The sequence below is a fragment of the Elephas maximus genome, chromosome 15 (assembly GCF_024166365.1).
Source record: "Elephas maximus indicus isolate mEleMax1 chromosome 15, mEleMax1 primary haplotype, whole genome shotgun sequence".
Lineage (NCBI taxonomy): Eukaryota > Metazoa > Chordata > Mammalia > Proboscidea > Elephantidae > Elephas > Elephas maximus.
Window position 1 is genome coordinate 67,620,981 of NC_064833.1, and position 24,016 is coordinate 67,644,996.

The 24,016-nt window shown below is 40.1% G+C and overlaps 1 protein-coding gene across 2 annotated transcripts; it reads right to left on the bottom strand.

Moving 5' to 3' along the window:
* Positions 1-1,343: 1,343 nt before the first annotated feature.
* Positions 1,344-24,016, bottom strand: GDAP1 (ganglioside induced differentiation associated protein 1). Of its 2 annotated transcripts, none has more exons than XM_049853831.1 (6): positions 23,861-24,016; positions 22,954-23,146; positions 9,216-9,389; positions 7,537-7,631; positions 5,327-5,441; positions 1,344-4,177 (listed from the first exon to the last, which is right to left on the bottom strand). In XM_049853831.1, exons 1-6 carry the CDS (start codon positions 23,975-23,977, stop codon positions 3,795-3,797), a joined length of 1,077 nt encoding a protein of 358 aa, XP_049709788.1. In that variant the 5' UTR covers positions 23,978-24,016; the 3' UTR covers positions 1,344-3,794. The 2 variants fall into 2 exon arrangements, with proteins under 2 accessions (XP_049709788.1, XP_049709789.1); XM_049853832.1 differs by having other exon boundaries at positions 23,099-23,146; positions 23,861-23,899.

Sequence of the window (24,016 nt, forward strand, 5' to 3'; positions counted from 1 at the left end):
GCATACTGAATGGTTTAAAGTCAGGAAAGGTGTGCATCAGGGTTATATCCTTTCACCATACCTATTCAATCTGTATGCTCAGCAAATAATCCGAGAAGCTGGACTATATGAAGAAGAACGGGGCATCAGGATTGGAGGAAGACTCATTAACAGCCTGTGTTATGCAGATGACACAACCTTGCTTGCTGAAAGTGAAAAGGACTTGAAGCACTTACTAATGAAGATCAAAAACCACAGCCTTCAGTATAGATTGCACCTCAACATAAAGAAAACAAAAATCCTCACTACTGGACCAATGAGTAACATCATGATAAACGGAGAAAAGACTGAAGTTGTCAAGGATTTCACTTTATTTGGATCCACCACCAACACCCATGGAAGCAGCAGTCAAGAAATCAAAAGACGCACTGCATTGGGTAAATCTGCTGCAAAGGACCTCTTTAAAGCATTGAAAAGCAGGGATGTCACCTTGAAGATGAAGGTGTGCCTGACCCAAGCCATGGTATTTTCAGTCACATCATATGCTTTTGAAAGCTGGACAATGAATGAGGAAGACTGAAGAAGAACTGACGCCTTTGAATTGTAGTGTTGGTGAAGAATATTGGATATACCATGGACTGCCAAAAGAACGAACAAATCTGTCTTGGAAAAAGTACAATCAGAATGCTCCTGAGAAGCAAGGATGGCGAGACTGCGTCTTATATACTTTGGACATGTTGTCAGAAGGGATCAGTCCCTGGAGAAAGACATCATGCTTGGCAAAGGACAGGGTCAGTGGAAAAGAGGAAGACCTTCAACGAGATGGACTGACACAGTGACTGCAACAATGAGCTCAAGCATAACAATAATTGTAAGGATGGCGCAGGACGGGGCGGTGTTTCATTCTGTTGTGCATAGGATCGATGTGAGTTGGAACCGACTGGATGGCATCTCACAACAACAACAGCAGCAGCAGGTAACAATGATAAAAACAATCAACTCACCAGGAACTGGTTTTGGTAATAATCACACTATGCTTTGATTTTAAGTGAAAAAAATAAATATCTTTGTCTTCTGAAAAAGATTACAAAATGACAACTTTGTTTTAGGATTCATATTTATTTTCCAATTACTTTTATTGTTCTTACAGGCTTGATAGTATCTCAGTCTCTATATTACATTCAACAAAAACCAAAAATCTACAACTCTTGCATCAATGACAATAATTACTAAAAATTGAGCAAGCAATTTGCAATTCTGTGATTATGAGAATGGATTCAAAAGGCATATAATTACAATAAACGATAAAATAGTATTTTGTGTTAAGGCATAAATAGCTAACATAATTTAGTATCTCAGGCATTTTTCTCATTGTGATAGTTATACAAATTCTGGAAACTGAGAAACACATTGTCCAGTCACCAATGACCGTGAAAAAGAAAATATGTAAGTGCCTGTTTAGGGTCTTGTATATGACAACTTTTTCGCCTGACATTGTGTGCCTTTCCAAAGCATTACAAATCAACAGTACATGTGCCCCAGCTATTTTTTTTTTTTTTTTACAGATGAATGAGCTGATGAAGACCCCCTCACTTCAGAAACTACGGATACTAATATTTATTTTCACTTGAAACATTTCAAAAGCTTGTGGAGCCAAAATAAAAATAAATAAAATAAGCCCTTAGACTACCGGGTGAACAGCGGCATCTAGTGGCCATTCTATCATTTACAAAAACATGTAATTCCCATATTGCATCACCTTTAGTATAAACACCAGCATATTTTCCATGAAACTGTATAAGGAACTTACAATCACTTCCTAGTAGATACTTTCTGATTCAATAATACTATGAACTGAAGGAAAATCCAGGACTGGGTTCCTACTCTTTGTTCTTAATCAACCACCCTTTCACAGGTAAATATTCTTCGTAGATTTTTATTTCTTCACATCTCAGTTCTTGTTTCTAAATGAGTGATTCTATTGGAACTCTGAGACACTCTGAACCTCTGAGTAATCAATTTGTGGCTTTTTTTACAAATACATGTAGTAGAACGTTCCAGCAACAGACAGATGCAAATACTCTGGGAGACGATGCGTTAAAGTGAAGACACTATAAAAGCTGGCAGGCCATTTGCTGTTATGGGATTAGGTTTGCTCTGGAGATGTTCTCAATTTTTGGTAAACAGAGCAGATCTAGTTCATCAGGATTTTCTCAAACAACTGAATCATGAAATGGAATTATAGACTCATTTTACAATCAACAAGTCTCTGTTTCCTAGGTATGACTGCTGCTATTAATGAGAGTCAGGACCTCCTTGGGCCATTTTGCACAGCCAGTCTGAGGCAGCCCAGGCAGGCTCTTGATCACTGGGACCCTCAGCTCGTCATTTCTAGACAAACTACCTGCCTGAGACCTGAAATTGCTCGCAAGGCCTTTAGTCAGCTCCAGAGAAACTGTCCTCGTGTCACATGAAGGCATTTTCCTGTGCACAAACCGAGCTGACTGTATGATGTAGTCCCATGGTTGTTCAGGAGGCACACTGAGAAAGTCACTTCCAAATGGAATGAAGTACCCAGAAAAATGATTAGACATACACGAATGAAGATGGGTGGGCATCACCATCCACTAATTTCATCTCTTCTAAATTAACTGCCAAGGGCTAAGACAAGCTCTTTCTCTGTTACCTTTTAAGGCTTTGTTCATGACCATAAACAGATGCAAGACCTGGATACAGTCTCTGTGGTACCATACCAGCCTCCCCAAATGCAGAGTGAGAGTATTTGGTACTCCCGCATCATCAAAATGCCCGCTCCCCAGCCACATGCTGTGCTGATTAGCTGGGATACTGCCCTCAGTACCCTTCTGTACAGAGGCAAAGCCCCTCAGAAACTGGACAGAGGCTTGAGAAACCATGGGGAAAAGTAAGAAACCACTTTAATATAATTGCTTAAGACTGTCATGTAAATGCTAGGCAGACACATTCCTGTGGTCATGTCATACCAAGTATATATGCAGTTAATCTTATCAAATCAGTAAGCGTGATTCATGTACATTCACAACGACTGCTGTGGTTAAATGAGGTGTTATAATGTAAAGCCCAGGCTTCTCTCCAGCCTACTGTCCCCAGTAACTCCCTAGCCTTCTCCTCCTATGGGTTCTCAAGTACAGGAGGGTGCATGGGCAGTGGCCAAAAGGGGGGAGGATTGTAGTATTTACCAAGAGACAGGCAATTCTCAGTTACCTTAGCAGCACGGCACTTGCATTTTACTGTTCTGCATTATACAGGCTTCATTCTCCCTTTTTCCTCTTGCCCTATTTCTCCCTTAAAACCAGCTGTGGCTTGCTGCTGTCTAAACCCCTATGTCGTGTAACAAAGATGACTTTTGAATTCTAGGGGAAAACATTGCTAACTACTCAACATTTGGCATCTCCAGATGGTCTTAGATGAAGAGCTGTGGGCAAGCACAAGTTATTATTACCGTCTGCTCATAGTAACAATTCCCCTCCCAGGAATTCAGAATTTGAACTGGCATTTTGAGTTAAAGGTCTATTCTCTACATGCCAGCATTTATATATCTTGACCTTGCACATTTTTAAAGAATGGGTTTGTTTAGGTTTGCAAAGAAGTAATCTCAAAGTTACCAGCCCACAAAACATTTTCATGGCCTCCTCTCCCCATGTAAACTACCCAAAGAGTAAAGTAAATTATGCTGTTTGCTAGTTGCCCAGTATAATTCTTCACTGGGCCTGGAAGAGTGGACAAGTGTCTAGCTGAATGGCTGGATGAATTGCCACCACTAGATCCCTACAAGCCTAGAAATAACTTGGTCTCGGTCTAAGTGCTAGTATCATGCTGCCAAGTCTCTTTCTGAAAACCATAAAAGCAAAGTATCCCATTCCTGCAAGCAAACCAACCACAAGGGTGGTGCCAAGAACTTTTGGGGCCCTTTTCTTGGCCACCCGGAATGCTGTTGGCAGCACTGCAGAGATTAATATATTGTTGACATGTCCTAAAACCTTGTTAAATGTTTTTCTCTTCAAGACACGCTCGTAATAGGTTTCCAGGTTTGGTCGTTTTCCATTCCCCCAGTTTCTCCGCGCAAACCCCAGGAACTTCAGTCGATGCAATGTGACAGCGAGCGAGATGTCTGCCAGGGTGAAGGATTCTCCGCAGAGCCAAGGCTGGCGGCCCTCTTCTAATCAGAGAAAGGGACAGAGAGAATTGGACAGATAAACCCTACCTGGGATCTGTTGGCTCAGCCCTAAGAACAAGTGCGAGTACAGTAAAAATGAAGGCCATGGTACATTTTCCTGACAATCACCCTCAGCAAGTAATCTTGTGCTGAAAAAAAAAAATCCCTGCAAATGTATCCCAAGCTGAGGGAGAATTGCTTGACATCTGTCAGTGACTCGGGTCCCCAGGTGAAACTGGATCTACTTGAGCTCAAAGACTATCATTTTGTTAAGGACTCAGAGGAATAGAAAGCCAGAGAAGTTAACAGATACTTCCTTCCGGTTTAGGAAAACAACAGGTGTGCTTTAGGAAAATCTACCAAGTTGGATTTTCTGCTCTTAGTTATTTAAAGCAAAAGAGAGCCCCTGTTGTGAAGCAGGTTTCAGGTAACATGGACTTCAACTGTGTTGTCAGAGTAGCCCAAAGGGACCACGGGCATACACTTGAGCAATACCTTAATCATGAAGTTAGGCTCAGAGGTACAATACATGGATGGCCCCCGTCAGCCCTGCAGATACACATGTGGTGGGGGAGTCCTGTACTATGTTTTACTTTAGATTATCATATGTTACTCTCCCACCAGCTTAAGGAAAAACCTAGAGGGAGCATAACGCAGGTTATTCAACCAAACTCACTACTGTAATTATAAATTCGTAAGCTGGTTAGGTAGAAATAACCTCCCAACCATTATTTAAGTTGTACGAAAAAAATCCTTTACTGGTTATATTTCACTTAGATGCAGAATGAGTTACAACTAGATGCCTGAGTTTTCCTGAATTCAATATTACTGCTACTATAGCAATGAGGAAACCCTAGTGGTGTAATGGTGAAGAGCTACTTCTGCTAACCAAAAGGCTGGCAGTTCGAATCCACCAGGCACTACTTGGAAACTCTACAGGGCAGTTCTACTCTGTCCTATAGGGTCATTATGAGTCGGAATCAACTCAATGGCAAAGAGTTTGGTTTTGGTTTTTATAGTAATTAGAACTTCCAACTAACAACAGTAACAAAAAAAAAAAGATTACAAAATATTTTGAGTAAAAAATAGGAATACTCCCATAAATACTCTTGGTGTTGAGGAAAAGAGAAAAATACACAAATGAGAACCTACCTGGGGTTTCTTCGTTTCTTCTTTGCAACTCAGTTTCAACCTGGTCCAGAACTTTCTCCAACTCATCAAGAATTTTCTTCAAATATTTAACATTGTCATGGTCAAGCAGCTTTGACTAATTAAAAAAGAAAAAAAGTTATTTAAGCCTGTTTAAAAAATAAAAAGCAAACCAGAAAACACCAAACCCCTTGCCGTCAAGTTGATTCCAACTCTACAGGATAGAGCAGAATTGCCCCCACAGAGTTTCCAAGAAGCAGCTGATGGATTCGAACTGCTGACGTTTTGGTTAGCAGCCGAGCTCTTAACCACTGCACCACCAGGGCTCCAACATCTCTCTAGCATCTTAAATTTCTCTCCTTCCTTGGATTGCTGTCATTTGGTTCTTCCCATCCTCAATTTCCTATTTCTCTGTCTTTTTCATGGAATCTACCTCAGTCTATCATTAACAACTGGAGTTCTTAATATGAGACCCATGTCCCTTGGAAATTCTTGAATAGGTATTAAGTAGGAGTTACATAAGCCTCTTGAAATTGTATACTAAGGTTATGAAGGTATGTGCATATCTCTGCTGAGAGTGTCCATAACTTTCATCAAATTTTCAAAGAGGATTGATACCCTCAAAGACAGTTCCAGCCCTGCTTTAAATGTTGGTGCTCCCCATAGTTCAGTCTTTTTACTCTTAAATATTTGTACCTTTAGCCCAGACCAACCTATGTCTATATGCAATTTCCTACTAGATATAAAACCTAAATGTTCCCCAGGGATCTGAGATGCTACATGTCTAAAACCTTACCCATTATCATCCCTCCCATCCCCACTCCTCTATCACCTGCTCTACTTGCTCACACCATCAACTACACGACCATCCAAGAAACCTGGGAATCATGTTATAAGCCTCTTATTCCCTCACTTCCAACAGTTTCAGAAACTAAACCGATATATCCTACCCCCCCTTAAAACCTTGAGAATTCTTCCCTTCCTCCCCGTCCCCACTTGTCCACCTTGGTTTAGGCTCTAATCTCTGCTTGCCTGGATAAAACACACTTTGCCATCAGGATCTTACTACCTCCAATCCATCCTCCATACTTTTACCAAACTACTGTTTCTATTGTTTCTAACTCAAAACTTTCCTAACTTTAGCGGCTCTGACATACCTGCCTTCAGGGTCAAGTCCAAACTCGGCACGGTGTTGTGGGTCTTCCCTGATTTAGCCTCTGACTTTCCTCTGGACTTCACACTCTATACTCAAGCTCATGCAGTCATCTGCATGCCTTTGCTCTCTCTGGGGAGGCCTTTGTCCTTTCCCGCCCACTGAACAACCTACCATCTTCTAAGACTAAGCTCCTCTTTCACTGATACTTTTCATATCTCTAAAGGTTAAAATGACACTCCCGTCTTTATAGCCCCACTTGTACCTCCAAACATACCTACATCATCGCACCTACAGGATATGAGTATATCCTGCTACCTAACTATAATGTCTTGAGGCATAGAACTGTATCCCCAACACTAAACCCAAGATATGAACCACAACGGGCCTTAAATTAATACATAACTGAAGGGTCAGAAATGAGGGGGAAATCTGATTGCAGTGAGTAGAAAGTAAAGAATGTGACAGTACATATAGATGTTTCTTTGAGGAGCTCATTTAGTTCAGATAATATAAATAAAGTTGGGAAGCTGAGAGCAAGTTGGGAATGTGGATGTTTGCTATATTTTTAACATGGTAGAAGCTTGTCACCATGTTGGAACATGGAGAAGGAATCAACATAAAGACAAAGACTGACCATAATTGGAAAGGTTGACCACAAAGCAAACCCCACTCCTGTAGGGGGCCAGGAGGGAAGGGGTCAATGATGATCTCTACAGCAATAACACGTAGAGGTACATAGGTGTAGCTAGGCTTTAAAGTGGCAGGAACACCTGAAAGAACAGATTCCTAGAATAGCTTATCAACCTGCTTTTACATTTTATAACTTTCTTTGGCAATCAGCATGTGTAGTATCTGCTTTTAAAACAACTGCTGTCAGGTTTGAATATCAAATCCACTAAGGATAATTCTTTCTAAAAGCAGAGCATAAGCAGTAACATGTATACTGGTGAATTTCTACATTTAATAGAAAACATTCTAGAAATAGTGATGTTACCAAAAAATAGAATAATTAATGCAAACGATAGATGTCATTTGAAGGGAGTCCTGGTTTACTTACTTTAAGACGCTTTTGTTTTGCAATGTAAGCCTCTTGTAAGTCTGGATTTTCTTCAGCAAGTTTCTTCAGTTCAGATTCTGTGTTACCTATTTGGCCTGATAATAAAACATTTTTGAAATAGAAAAAAAAAAATCATTTTCTCCCTTCTACACCAGAAACAAGGAGAAGAAAGAACACTTGATGTTAAGACACCAGGTTCAGAGACCTGCCTGTGCTTTGAGCCTATTCTCTCTGTGCCTCAGTTTCCTCATCTGTAAAACAGGCATTTAAGAGCGTCCGCTGCATAGGATGAGAATTAAATAAGAAGCACCAAGAAAAGCACTTAGAGAAATGCTAGGCATATAATAAGTGCTCAGTGCAGGTTAGCTGTTCTACTTTTCAATACTTTCCAAGTTTTCTATAACGAATTTCTACAAGAGGGGGGATGAAAAGCCTTATTTAAAAAATAATTATTATAGGTGATAGAATTTTAGCCAGAATACTTGTTTAAAATCATATAATCAGTAGTTATAAAAAAAAAGAAACAAGAAGAATGGGAGAAGCAGGAAGAGAGGGCTAGGGGAAAAGGGGAAGGGAGTGGAGCAAAAGGGCAAGGAAGAAGGGGAGGTAAGGGGTGAGGAGACAGAACAAAGGGTATCGAAAAGAAAAATGACTGAACAAAAGAATGATAAAGGAGAGGTATGATGTAACAGAAAGAACATAGTTTTTCAATTTAGAAGACCTGCATTCTAGTCCTAACTCAACCACTAATTAGTAATGTGGCCTCAGAAAAGCTACTTAAATTTTATAGCCTCATTTTGTTATCTGAAAATAGATGGAAGGAGATCATAAAATTTCAATATGGATGTTGTGAAGATTAAAGACCTGGAATAGGTAGGTAAGTAGTCAGGTTAGATAGGTTAGTTAGGTAGATAGATAAATAGGCAGATGCTAAGAATGTCTTTTGAATTGTAAAATTATTCTTCCTAATAACATAAGATATAGTAGGACTGTATATGTGGTATGTACAGTCCAGAACTCTGGATTCATGTAATCTGTCACTTGACCAAGAACTCATGCTCCTAGTCAAAGACCCCCAGAACCTGACTACTGCCACCTTTCCTTACCTTCCTATCCCCAATTATTGTGCTGTAGAGCACATCTCCTTCTGCTTCCCGTCTCAAGCACTGACTCTACTCTATCCTCATGGCAGGAAGAAATGAAAAGGCTGGATGTCACAGCTCAATCTCAATAAATCTGCAATCACTGAATTAAGAGGTAGAGCAACGCTTAGACATCCTGTAGTCCAGCTCACTCACATAACAGAAAGGAACACTAAGGACCAGAAATGTTGACTCAGTTACACTCAATCCCAGGCATTTGCCAGCTTTCCTGATTCCCAGTCCAGCTGTCCATGGAAATATGTTCTTTGCTTTTCCAAAGGCCACTCTTTGAGATTTATCCAAATTTGGTACTCAGTGCCAAGAGGTGAAAATCAGGTCTATAGACAACTGAAGTGTTGAACCATCCAGTTGAATCACTGAAGCACAGATTAATCAGACTGACTGCATGGATTGATCTATAACATGCACATCTACGAAAAACTCAACAGCCCTATTCCCAGTCTTCTCTCAATGACCGTGAGACATGTTAGGTCTCCAAAATGAATGAACAGAAACACAAGACAGACTTTTACATACTGCGAATCCTTGTTGTAGCATAAGCTGGGATCATGGAGTCCACAGTTAGTTCAGGATGTAAAATGCAGCCGTGTGTATAGGCATCCATCGGCAAGGAGTCAAGTAGCTCTCGGTAATGCTGTACCCGTGGGTAATACATGCTTTCTTTATCAGGCATTAACCTGGGTGTTTTTTCTAAAATATGTAAACAAACACATACATACATTAAAGAAAAGTTACAAATGAGATATTATATCCAAAAGCAAAAACAAAAAACACAACCTCCTTATTGTCGACATTTTCAACATTACATCAGAATACTTAAAAGATACTGTTTCACCATCCCAGGCATTCAAAATATGGAATAGCCTGATGCACCAGACCAGATTCCAAGCCATGATTACACTGGCGTTCTCTCAGTTCTCCACCTTGCAAATGGTTATTCATCCTTCAAGGTCTGGTTATTTATGCCACCCCCATGGAGCATTCCCTGGCCTCCTACAACTGCCAACATCTGACTGGTCAGGTGTCCTTTCCTGTGTACATGCATAATGCCTGGTACATACTCCATTAAAGCCCTAATCACCTGGTAATTGGTTATCTGTATCTATTTGCCCCACGATCCCCTTCAGGGCATGGAGCCTATGATCCAAGGTCTAGCACAGTGCCTCATGCATTTTAAGCACTCAGTAAAGATTAGTTGAGTGAATGAAGAACTCACTACGGGAAGATGATCAGGGGCCACTCTTTTCTGGGTTCCAATTAACACCAAGAGTGACCCTGTTGATGCTATCTATATGAGTGTGAGATGATCATCTCCATGGAATGGAAATGGCCTTTGCCACGTTGCACTTTCTCCACGAATTTCTAGCAATTTATCTCTGCAAACTGAATTTTCATTAAATCCTCATTTGCTGATAAACTCTAGACTGTAGGGAGCCAACATGGCGCTCTAAACAGATACCGCCCTCTGCATCAAAGACCTGAAAAATTAAGTAAAACAGATACAAACGTCAATCTTGGAACCCTAAGCATCAAATGAAGGGATAAAGAACTAGACCAAACACCAAATGGAAGAAGAAACTGAAGGAAAACAGAGAGCAGGGAGAAATATGTAATGGACGTCCCCTGTCAACTAACATGGCACAGCATCACCATCTTGGAACACAGCCAGTAACAACCCTGGACAGGGAGGATGAGAAGGCAACTTTAAGGAGCTTTCAAGAGGCGTCAAGAGCACCTAGTAACCACAGAAACAGCTTTTCCACCCCTACCCTTCTGTCCTATATACCACCTCCACCTCTTCCTGCCAGGCCACGCCATGCCAAGTTTGCAAGAATACCACTGGCCTGACACCACCCTGGCTCTGCCCTGCTCCCACCAGTGACTCCCAGCACTGTTTGTTTTTCCCCTTTGCTCTTTTTCTTTCTCTCACCCACCTTGCCCTGTACTCCACCTCTACTGTTTCCCACCAGGAGACGCCACACCACCCTGGCTAGACAGCCACCAGCCCACCCTCACCCAGGGTCTGCATTACCCCCACCTGCTGGCTCCCTCCACACCATTTTTTCCCTTTCTTCCTTTTCTTTCTAACTCCCATCTACCCCCATACACCACCCCACCCCTACCAGACAACTCCCACCATGTCACAATTTGTTTTCTTTTTTCTTTCTCTTTTTTCTTCTCTTTCTCCCTTCCACCTAGCCCCAGTCACCTCCCCTCCCTTCCCACTGGCCCTCGGGCCCACCCCACCCACATTTGCTGGTCCCAACCATGCAGCCAGTTTTTTTTAATTTATTTTTATTATTTGTTTTCTCTTTTTTCCTTTTCATTCTCCCTCCCAGCTAGCCCTGTACACCATATCACCCCCTTCCTGCCAGACCCCAATGCACCACAGGGCTAGTGAGTCACTGGCACACTGGCCTGCCACTGCCCCAGATCCACCCCACCCCCACCCACATCACCAACCATGCTACCATTTTTTTTTTTGTCTTTTTTGTCTTTCTTTTCTTTCTCCCTCCAACCTAACCTAGTATGTCGCCTCCCCTTCCTTCCCACTGGCCCCTGGGTCCTCCCCACCCCATTCACTGGCCCCTACCACATTGCCATTTTTTTCTTTCTCTTTTTTCCTTTCTTACTTCCCTTTCTCCCTCCCACCTAACCCCATACACCGCCTCCCCCACTTACCACCAGCCCCCACCACACCATGATTGATAGAGAACCACTGGCGAAATGACCCACTGCTGCCCCAGGTCTGCCCTGCCCCCAACTACCAGCCCCCACTGAGCTGCCATATATTATATTTTTCCTTCTTTCTTTTTCTTTCTATATTTTCTATCTATCTCTCACCTAGCTCCACATGCCACCTCCACCCTCTTCCTACCAGCCCCTAGGTCTGTCTGAACCCACCCACCAACTGCCTTTTTCTTCCTTTCTTTTTTTTCTCTTTCTCTCTTTTTTATCCCTCCCCCAGCCCCCTGTACCACCTCCCTGCCTGCCAGCCCCACCACGCCACCACAACCAAAGCATCCCTGGTCCTAAGTCCTGCCACCAAGCCAAGCATGCACTGCTCCTTCCCACCTGCCACACAAACAGCTACTGAATGGTGGGAAGCAAGCCTGTGCTACTCCCCATCCAATACCTTGCCTATCTGGTGAGGGGCTATGAACACTCCCACACCACTGAACCAACATCAGGCAGCAGACAGCACCCATGCAGTCTACCCTCAGCCACCTCCCAAAACAGTGTACAGCAAAGTGGGCTCACCCTGTCTGCTGCCCTGCCTACCCAGGCAAGGTGGTTAAGAGCTATTGTGCCCACAGAGGAGGAAGCCAGAAAGTAGGCCTGGCCTTCCCACCCTGACATATCAAAACAAAACAAAGAAAAAGGATGAAACACATGAACATATACAATCAATAAATGAAGACAATTATACCTTAATGTGACAGCAGACAATATCAAAACATATAAAAAAGAAGAAGATAACTCCAGTAAGTGACTAGAATAAATAATCAGATGAACTTCCAGTAGAAGAAAAGGCAGTGGAACTGCCTGATATAGAATTCAAAAGACTAATATTTAGGGCTCCCAAAGAGATTAGGAAAGAGATCAAGGAAAACACAGACAAAACCAAGGAAAAAACAGGTAAAATCACAAAAGACACTAACAAACTCAATGAAAACATAGCCAAAATCAAGGAAAACACAGACAAAGCAATAGAAGAATTCAGGAAAATAATACAAGAACAAAGCATCAAAATAAATAAACGATCAGAAATCATACATTAATAGCAACTAGAAATCCAAAACATTAACGAATTTCACAAATGGGCAACTCAACAGAAGGTATTAGGAGCAAATTTGAAACAATGGAAGCCAGAGTCAGCGAGACTGAAGACAAATCCAAGGACACCACTTTGTTTCAGAAAAATCACAGAAAAGAATGAAGAAAGCCTAAGAATTATGTGAGACACAATCATGAGCAAAAGTGTGCACATGATCAGAGTACCAGAACAGGGGGAGAAAATGGAAAACACAGAGAAGATTGTTGAAGATTTACTGGCAGAAAACTTCCCAGATATCATTAAAGATGAAAAGCTAATCATCCAAGAAGCTCAATGTACCCCACATAGGATTGACACCAAAAGAAAGTCAGCACATATCATTATCACACTTGCCAAAACCAAAGACAAAGAAAGAATCCTGAGAGCAGCTCAAGGAAAATGGGGAAACAATAAGACTAAACTCTGATTACTTGGCAGAAACTATGCAGGCAAGAAGACAATGGAATGACGTATATAAAAGCTTGAAAAAAAAAAAAAAAAAACTGCCAACCAAGAATGATATATCCTGAAACACTCTCTCAAGACAACGGCAAAATTAGGATATTTACATATAAACAAAAATTAAAGGAATTCTTAAAAACAAAACCAAACTTATAAGAAATTTTAAAGAGACTCCTTCAGTTAGAGAACCAACAACATCAGACAACAACCTGAGTCTACAACACAGTACAGGATCAGCCAGATATCAGTCTAGGTGTCACAGATTGAATTGTGTCCCCAAAAATATATGTATCAATTTGGCTATGCCATGATTCCCAGTATTGTGTGATTGTCCACCATTTTGTCATCTGGTATGATTTTCCTATGTGTTATAAATCCTATCTCTATGATGTTAATGCAATGGGATTAGTGACAGTTACGTTAATGAGGCAGGGCTCAATCTACATGATTAGATTGTGTCTTAAGCCAATCTCTTTTGAGATATAAAAGACAGTAGTATGCAGAGAGACAGGGGGACCTCATATCACCAAGAAAGCAGCACCAGGAGCACAGCACTTCCTTTGGACCTGTGGTTCCTGTGCAGAGAAGCTCCTAGACCAGGGAAGATTGATGGCAAGGGCCTTCCTCCAGAGCCGACAGAGAGAGAAAGCCTTCCCCTGGAGCCGATACCCTAAATTCAGACTTCTACCCTACAAGAATGTAAGAGAATAAACTTCTGTTTGTTGAAGCCTCCCACTTGTGGTACTTCTATTATAGTATCACTAGATAACTAATAGCAGTAATAAAACACAATTAAAGACTTAAAACAAGGAAACAGAGACATCAATCTATAAATGATGACAACATAAAAACAACAAAAGGAGATATAAATGGTGTATGTATAGAACTTTCAAATGGAGAGGAAATCAAGATGATATCAAGTAGTAAAAGACTGGTTCAAACATAGGAAGATAAAGGTAAATTTCAAGGTAACCACAAAGAAAACTAACAAGCCGCATCAGAATAAAAAAGAAGAAAAACATAAAGTTTCAGTAAACACAAAAATCTATAAAAATGAAAGGAAAAAAAAAGTCACAAACAAAATGAACTCAGCACAGGAAAGCAAGAATAAAGAAAACAGCACCACAAAAAAAAGGCACCACAATATGACAGCAATAAAGTCATACCTATCTGATAATCACACTAAATGTAAGTGGCTTAAATGTGCCCGTAAAGAGATAAAAAGTGGCAGAATGGATAAAAAAGAATGACTCATCAATATGCTGTCTACAAGAGACACACCTGAAAAATCAAAGGATGGGAAAAAACATATCTAGCAAAAAGCAAACAAAAAAGGGCAGGAATGGCAATACTAACCTCAGATGAAATAGACTTTAAAGCAAAATCAACCATAAAAGACAAGATACTATACAGTGATTAAAGGAATAATCCACCAAAAAGACATAACCTTAATAAGTATCTATGCACCCAAGGACAGGGCTCCAAAATACATAAGATAAACTCTAACAGCACTGAAAAGGGAAATAGACAGCTCCACAATAATAGTAGGAAACTTCAACATGCAACTCTCAGTAAAGTACAGAATATTTAGAAAGAACAACAAATATACAGAAGATGTAAAGGTCACAATCAACCAACTTGACCTCACAGGCATATACAGAACACTCCACCCACCAGCAGCAAAGAATACATTTTTTTTCAATACACATGGAATATTGTTCAGAATAGACCACATTTTAGCCCACAAAGCAACCTCATTAAAATCCAAAATATTAAAATAATACAAAGCATCCTCTCTGATCACAATGCCATATAAGGAGAAATCGATAACAAGAGGAGCAAGAAACAAAATCAAACACATGGAAACCCTAGTGGAGCAGTGGTTAAAAGCCTGGCTGCTAACCAAAAGGTCAGCAGCTTGAATCCACCAGCCACTCCTGGAAACCCTATGAGGCAGTTCTACTCTGTCCTATAGGGCCATTAAGAGTCAGAATCGACTCAACAGCAAGGGGTTTTAAAACATCTGGGTAACAGAAGAAACCAAAGAGGGAATTCCTAGACTCAAATGAGAATGAAAGCACACCCTACCAAAACCTCTGGGACACAGCAAAGGCAGTGCTCAGAGGTCAATTTACAGCAATAAACACACACATCAAAAAAACAATGGGCCAAAATCAAAATGTTCACCCTACGCAGAGAACGGCAAAAGAAGCCCACAGCCGCCGGAAGAAATACTAAAAATTAGAGCAAGAATAAATGAAACGGAGAACAGAAAAGCAATCGGAATTATTAACAAAATCAAAAGTTCATTCTTCGAAAATATCAACAAAATTGACAAACCACTGTCCCAGCTGACAAAGGAAACCGGAAGAGGAATGAATAACCCAAATAAGAAACGAGATGGAGGACATTACAACAGACCCAAGCGAAATACAAAGGATCGTCACAGAATTCTACAAAAAACTGTACTCCAACAGATTCGAGAACCTAGAGGAAATGGATCAATTTCTAGAAACGTACTACCTACCTAGACTAACACAACCTGAGATAGAAAATCTGAACAGACCCATAAAGGAAATTGAAGAGGTAATTAAAAAAAAAAAAAAAAAAAAAACTCCCAACAACACAAAAAGCCCTGGCCCAGGTGGCTTCGCTGAAGAATTCTAGGAAACATTCAGAGAAGAACTCATGCCAGTATTACTCAAACTATTTCAGAGCATAGAAAAGGAAGAAATACTCCCTAATTCATTCTATGAAGCCCTGATATCAAAGACAAGCAAAGATACCACAGGAAAAGAAAATTACAGACCAATATCTCTCATGAATATAGATGTAAAAATTCTCAACAAAATTCTAGACAATAGAATTCAGCATATCAAAAACATAATACACCACCACCAAGTAGGAGTCATACCAGGTATGCAAGGATGGCCCAACATCAGAAATTCAATCAACATAATCCACCACACAAATAGAACAAAAGGAAAGAATCTCATGATCATCTCACTAGATGCAAAAACAGGCATTTGATAAAGTCCAGCACCCATTCCTGATTTAAAAAAAAACTCTCAATAAAATAGGAATAGATGGAAAATTCCTCAATATAATAAAGGACATATGGTGGCACAGTGGTTAAGAGCTCAGCTGCTAACCAAAAGGTTGGCAGTTCGAATTCACCAGCCACTCCTTGGAAACCATATGGGGCAGTTCTACTCTGTGTTATAGGGTTGCTAGGAGTTGGAATCGACTCAGTGGCAATGGGTTTGGTTTTTTTGGTTAAGCAAAACCAACAGCCAATATCATTCTCAAAGGAAAGAGACTGAAAGCATTCCCCCTGAGAACAAGAACAAGACAAAGAAGCCCTTTATCACCACTCCTATTTAACATTGTTCTGGAAGTCCTAGCTAGAGCAATAAGGCAAGAAAAAGAAATAAGGGGCATCCAAATTGGAAAGGAATAAGTAAAACTATCCCTATTCACATATAATATGATACTATACATAGAGAACTCAAAAAATTGCCCAAGAAAACTACTGGAACTAATAGAAAGATTCAGCAGAGTAGCACTATACAAGATCAACATACAAAAATCAGTTGGATTTCTACACACCAACAAAAACAACTTCAAAAAGGAAAACAATACCACTGAAAATAGCCCCTAAAAAAGATAAAATACTTAGGAATAAATCTAGCCAGGGGCAGAAAAGACCTATACAATAAAAACTACAAAACGCTATTGCAAGAAACCAAAAGTGACCTACATAAATGGAAAAACATACCATGCTCATGGATAGAAAGACTCAACATTGTGAACATGCCAATTCTATCCAAAGTGATCTACACATATAATGCAATTCTGATCCAAAATACCAACATTATTCTTTAACAAGGTGAAAAAACTAATCAACAACTTTGTATGAAAAGCAAAGAGGCCCTGGATAAGCAAAGCATTATTGAAGAAAAAACACAAAGAGGCCTCACACTACCTGATCTGAGAACCTACTACACGGCCAAGGTAGTCACAACAGTTTGCTCCTCGACAGTGGATTTACAGAACTAGAGCACACTTCATTGCTGACCCCTTATGGAAAGGAGGCAGGTAAAGTGTCTCTGTAGCAGTCAGTCTCTTAACACCAAGATCTAACAACTCCTCAGATCGACTCCTCAGGACCTCAACTATTTCAACCAACCAGGATCCCAAACGCATGACAGACATTTCCATGAGAAACAGAAAGGGTAAGCTGGAGGCCTTCTAAAATTCCTAAAGTTCTAAAGAGTTCTTAACCTTTTTGGGCCATGAACCTCTTTGGCAGCCTGGTGACTGGACTCCTCAAAATAATACCTTTAAGTGCATAAAATACAAGGTGTAGGATTGCAAAGGAAATAGATTGTATTAACATACAGTTATAAAAATAATTTTGTGCCTCTTTATTAATATATTAATAAGATCTGGCAGTATGTCTAATAACTACCATAATTTCAAACTGGTCATGAGCATAAATGATAAATATTTCAAGATATCTGCAATAACTTAATATGCTATGAACATATCTGTGATTTCTAATGGTAGCAAAGTTGCAGGCACTCCTAATATTGTTGTGAGTTATGCCTACATTGGTAATGCAAAGAAATGACAAATTTGTTAGATATTAGTAAAAATAAAGATGCAAATTTTGCTTATACAAGATCTCAAATTTTCTGAATTCTATTCACAGGTCCTTCAGAGCAATTGTTTTCAAAATGTAGTCTGAGGACCCCTGGGGCTTCCCAAGATGATTTTAAGGGTCCATAACATCAAAACTTTTTTTTAATAATACTAGTATGTTAATTGCATTTTTCACTCCATTTTCTCTACATGTACAGCAGAGTATCCCAGAGACAATAAGACAGGTAATGACGCCATCACTCTGACAGCTAATGAGTGTTTTCTTGTGTTTCAAATTTTTCTTCATTTTAATTCATAATATGGTAAATGTTGATAAATATAATTCACATAAGCAAAAGTTCTCTGGAGTCCTAAACAAATATTAAGACTACAAAAGGTCCTGAGACCCAAAAGTTTAGGACCACTGCCTTAGGGCCTCAAAGGCCTTACATTAATACTCCTGATTCTATCGCAAAGGATACAACACTTAAAAATGCTTCCCAAATGGCTGCATTTATGACTACTGGCTCTGGAGGCTTCCTGGTGCCAAGCCATGGGACTTGTCTCCAGAAGAGCATGACACTTCTTTCCCAGAAAAGTAAACTAAAAAAAAAAAAACTTGCCATCAGGTCAATTCCGATCAGGTCAATTCATAGCAACCCTACAGGACAGACTAGAACTGCCCAGTACAGACAGCTTCCCACCTACAACATGCTGTCATCTTCCTCCTGGTATACAAGAGCACAACAGCGTCCACTGCCTCTGAAAACAGGGTTTTGCAAAAGACACTTGGAAATTCCCTTCAAATAATACAAGAGCTCTTCCCTCTCAATCCCATCCTAATTTATTTTCCGACCCTCCTTCCCATAGAGCTCCTCTGTTATAATACTTAAAGGAGAAGAGAGAGTCTATGCCTGGTATTCCAGCTCAATTAGAAGTGGGAAAGTAACAGAAGGAAAGTAGGGAATCAGGGTTTAAGAAGCAGGCAATGAGAAGAGGTCCCAGGACTGAAGTGTGGAGTTTGGAGACAGGATTGGGGTGGCGGGGTGGTGGGGGGGTGGGTGGGGAGGCTGGCAGAGGGGGAGTTGCATTAGTGGAAGCTAGGCTTGGTGACTAAGCTCAAGGCATAAGACCCGACTTCCTAAAAGAACTGAGTAAGGGACAAGGCAGGTCTTGCATTGTGCATACACTTAGGCTGCAAAGTAGAAACAGGTAGACACATTTAAGGCAGAAAGGCATGATACATGAAAACAGGAAAAAGCAAAAGAAGTTAAAAAAAAAAAAAACCCAGAAAGAATCAATAAAAGCATTTGGTAGCCACTTAATGGGGACAAACAGCCCTGTACATTCTCTAGTCCCTGAGGGTAGCACTGTATTGCTGGGCAGAATGACAATGGCCCTGAGTTGTTAAAAAAAACAAAAACAAACAAACAAAAAAAAAACACCTAAATTGCATTCAGTTTCCTCAAAGGAAAAAATGGAGTTTAGGGGCTGTGGTTTCTGACATTCCCCAGTGATGGCAGATACAGGAAGCATTATTATACTCTGTTTTTGAGAAAGACTCCCCCTGGGCCTGTGCAAAGAACTTTCAGGTCACCCTTATTAGCTCAATGAAAGCAGATTAGGCTTTATTTCTAACCCAATCCCTTTTTGCTTAGATGCCCTGGTGGTGCAAAAGTTAAGAGTTCAGCTGCTAAGAGAAAGGTTGGCAGTAAGTTAGCAGCTCCATGGGAGAAAGACCTAGCAATCTCCTCTCATAAAGATGAAAACCTAGAAAACCCTTTGGGGCCATTCTACTCTGTTACATGGGGGGTGCTATGAGTCGAAATTTCACTCCACAGCACGTAACAACACCTTTTGCTAGGTCCCTAGGTGGTACAAACCTAAAGGTTGGCTATTCAAACCCACCAAGTGCTACCACGGAAGAAAAGCCTGACAACCTGTTTCCATTAAAATTACAGCCGAGGAAACCCTATGGAGCAACTCTATTCTCTAACACATGAAGTCGCAGCGACTCAGAGTGGACTTGACGGCAATGGATTTAGTTTTTTATTTGGATTCCTTTGCTGGTTTTTATTTTATTTCAATTGCTTAGTGAGGACACTAGTACATAAGACAATATGCATTATGTAGCTAAAGAATATTGTACCCTTCAACTGGTCACATGCAAGGCTATTAAAAATATATAATGATGATAAAGAATTAAAGCTATCAAAGATATGGTTACAAACTAACTATAATTCATAACTTTGGGACTAAAAAAAAACCAAAAAAAGGGTCGATAATTCATAACTTTGGGACTAGAAAACACAAATCTTAATACAGGTGAGGAAAAAACACATGGTGTCAAATTTTATAAATTAACTATATACATTCGGAGCCCTGCTGGTCCAGTGGTTAAGAGCTCAGTTGCTAACCAAAAGGTTGGCAATTCGAATCCACCAGCCGCTCCTCGGAAATTCTAAGGGGCAGTTCTACTGGGGTCACTATGAGTCAGAACCAACTCGAGAACAATGGGTTCAGTTCAGTGAGTAATCAGGCTTACGTTTGATTTTTAAATATATCTGGATCATCTAATCCAACAGGACAAGCTCAGAAGTCAACTCACCAAGTTATACATCATACAAGTTAGTAGCACCATCAGACTAAGAGCTAGGACTCTTGTTGGTTACTCACTCTAATGGGCCAGCCAGAATGAAAATCTATAGTTTCTATATTTTCACCCTATCATTTAGCCCAAAGTGCCTTCTCCTCTGATTGAATAAATAATCATAAAAGGACTTTGGCTATTTAAATCTAACTTAGCAGGACTAGTAAACCCTGATGGAGCAGTGATTAAGAGCTACGGCTGCTAACCAAAAGGTCGGCAGTTCAAAGCCACCAGGCACTCCTTGGAAACCCTATGGGGCAGCTCTAGTCTGTCCTATAGGGTCACTATGGACAGCAATGGGGTTGGGTTTGGTTTTAGCAGGACTAAGAATATATAAGAATATATTTCAGTTTTGTTATTATTATACACACCCTCTCCTCACTTATCAACATGGTTAGGTTCCCAAGACCAGGTAATTATTTGAAATCAGTGTTATGATAAAATGGAGGATGGCCACATCAGATCACAAAATGGAGGATGATTATATCATTACATAACTGTGAAACCACTGCAAATCATGGCTTAGCCAAGTTGACACATAACTTTAACCATGATAGCCAGTATTACTCTTGCCTCACACCTCAGCATTATTGCCAGATGTACATCATTAATACACAAAATAGTCAGATAATAGATATTTTACTATTGTCATAAATGCAAAATGTTGGATAATGAGATAGTCAATAAGTGAGGAGAAGGTGTAGTTAAAACAAAAGAGAAAACCTAAGGAAATTTTAAGAAATCATAACAACCATAATTAACATGATAATCATTAATATTACTATGTTATAAAGTATATTTTATATTACTGAATTCCTTACTGCAGAAACAATGGGAGGAGAAGGATGAGGAGGAGGAGGAAGAGGAAGAGGTACAGTAGTAGTTCAGGTGATGCTAGCAAAAGATTTAAACATGATTTTCCATTTACTTATATATTATTAACATTTTTGATTGTTTAAAATAGAATTCTTATACAATTATTTTGTTTTATTCACATTAGTATAATCACTTCTCCCATGAAATACAAATTATTTTAACAAACTTATCCATTTCCAAAAGCTAAAGGTTGAGAAAAATTGCCTTAAATTAATCAGTCACCATTTTCGGTTCAGTCTCTAGCATATACACTTATAAGTAATAGCAAGTAATGGTGAAAAAGAAAGCAACTCATTACACTCTTTGGTTTGGATCATGACCACCTTTAATTAGAACCTCCAATCAGAATCCTAGGGATTAACCCATTGCTAATTTAATTCCATACTGTAATTTTCCTTTAGCACCTCAGATACACATATATATACACATACATATATACATATATATATGTAGTAATTTGCTTTTCTCAGTTAGCTTCCAGCAATTTGAGGTTACATTCTTGCTTCATCCTGCCCAGTTAACATCAACACAAGCGGTGGTAGATGAAGAATGACTGGATCACCATGCAGCTCCTGAAAAGCATGAATACAACCTTCCAATCAATCCTCTTACAAATCCGTGAGGACATGATGATTACCTAGGCCTGGGCTTAATTTTATTAATTCAGTCATTCATTCATCTATCAAACTATTTTGAGCACTACCTACCAGGCACAAAATTAAATTGGGGGGAAAAAGTAATCAATCCTCAGTCCCTGCCCTCAAGTAGCCTACAGTTTACTGGGCAAGAACAGAAGTGCTATGTTTAAACACAGTATGAAATGGGAAGCAAGAGAAAAGTTTAACCTACCCTAAAAAATTTTTTTTAAGGAGTAGTTGGCTAAAAGATAAGAGCCCTAGGTTTTGCTCTCAGCAATTCCAGTTATCAGCTGTGTAATCTTGGGCAAATCCTTGAAGCTACAGTTCACCCTAAAGGGTTGTCATTAGAAATAAATGATAGAAAGTGGCAATGACTATGGGAGACCGTCAGTACAGTATGAAGATTTTGTAGATAAAAGACTTATATTCAGACTTACTCTGCCATAAAATAGCTAGATTGCCCTGGGAACCTCTGTTTCTCTTTCCTCATGTACAAAATGGGAATGACTCGTCTACCATGCCTGTCTCAGATGGGTTATTTTGAAGATTAAATAGAATAGAACTTATAAAATGCCTGACACATAACAAGCCGTCAATAAATATTTAAACACACTACACAAATTTAAACCCTGAAATTTCTTAGAAAAGATATAAAAATTTGAACGCTATAGAAGTAACAAGGACAATGAATTCAAACTATACAGTCTATTCACCTTTGCCTATAATTTATTTATCTTTTTTCCTCTTATTGTTTTTAAGGTGGAGCCACTTAGGAAAATGATAACCACTTTGGCAAACTCGGTAAAACTGATTTTCATAGTGTTCATTTGGAATCAGTATTATGACTTTGACTTTAAGACTAATGAATCACCATCACAAACCAGAAACCTGGAGGGTTTTTTGAAACGGAATTTAAGAGGAAAGTTTCAACATTAAAATTTGTAGGTTATGTAAAATTATTTTAAATCCAATTACACTGGCTTATGCAAATTTTATGTTAATTTACCTGCCAAATATTTGTGTGCTTATGGAAATGGAAAAGGTTTTTATCACTATCACCATCATGAAACCAAAAAAACAATGAAAGAGAGAAAGAGAAAAGAGAAGAGAATACATATATTTGTGTTGAAATTAAATCCAAGAAATCACAAATAGCCTTAACATTACCATCCAGGAAAGTCTGTTCAAGATAATCAATGATCTGAGTGGCCTCACAAATAATGTTTTCCCCGTGGATAAGGACAGGCACTTCTCCAGTTGAGTTCAAACGCATAAACCAAGGCTCATTGTGCTCACTCAGGGGCAGACTTACATCATGTTCCTCGCACTTCAATGCCTTTTCAGCAATTACCAAGCGTACCTGGAAGAGTTCACACTGGTTACTACACCGCATGCGGGCTTTCAATTAAGTGACTTCCCAGGATACTGATAAGTGTCCTTTCAGCGCCTCCCTCAGTTATTAATATTTTCAACATTTTTAACTATTCCTATCCCTAGGATTAACAAGTGAGGTATAGTCTAGTGTTGGAGTCTTACAAATTAAAAACGTTAAAATAAGTAATGAAAATGATTTGTTCTATATTCATTATACAACTGCCCTCCACCCCTATGCCCCACCCCACCTTGTATCCTAAACCTAATTATGAGTCCTCCCCAGACAAGAACCGGAAATATGGGTATGTAGGGCCTTGCTGAAGAAAGCGAATGGGAGCAAGGACTACAAGAAGGTACCCTAGATTATGTATATGGTTGAAGTGAAGGCGCTTCCCTCTGCCTCACTCTCCAAGGCCCTGCAGGCAAGGCCTCCAGCACAAATAATGAAAGTGATGCTTTTTTGTCATATTTCATGAGTGATAGTGATGGGTCATAGTCCTTCCATCTCAGACTGGTTTTCCTCGCTCCCGTCGCTCCCCATCGGGGCGCATCCCTGCCCTCCAGAGAGCCCGGGGCCGGAGGTTAGGACAGTAGATGCGGGTTTCCAGTAGGCCGGCGCCCTGGGGCGGGACCCAGAGGGAGCTGTCCTGGTGCTGAAACGCGACCGTGCCGCCCGCCCGGCAGCGGTCCCGGCCCTTACCTTTTGAGAGCTGAAGGAATGCGTCCAGTGGTACAGAATAAGCTTAACCTCCTCATCGGGCTTGCCTTCCGCCATTAAGGGCGCGCCCCCTCTCTGCTCGTCCTGCCTCCGAGCCATTTTGGGGTTCGCGAGCGCAGGTAGGCCTAGACTGTCCGC

Excerpts from the sequence above, each read along its gene's own strand:
- GDAP1 (XM_049853831.1), bottom strand. The coding sequence starts at position 23,977 with ATGGCTCGGAGGCAGGACGAGCAGAGAGGGGGCGCGCCCTTAATGGCG. Across the intron at positions 9,390-22,953 it reads TGAACAGACTTTCCTGGATG|AAAAAACACCCAGGTTAATG; the intron begins GTAATGTTAAGG and ends TACATATTTTAG. Across the intron at positions 4,178-5,326 it reads AAGAAACGAAGAAACCCCAG|AAGAGGGCCGCCAGCCTTGG; the intron begins GTAGGTTCTCAT and ends TTCTCTGATTAG.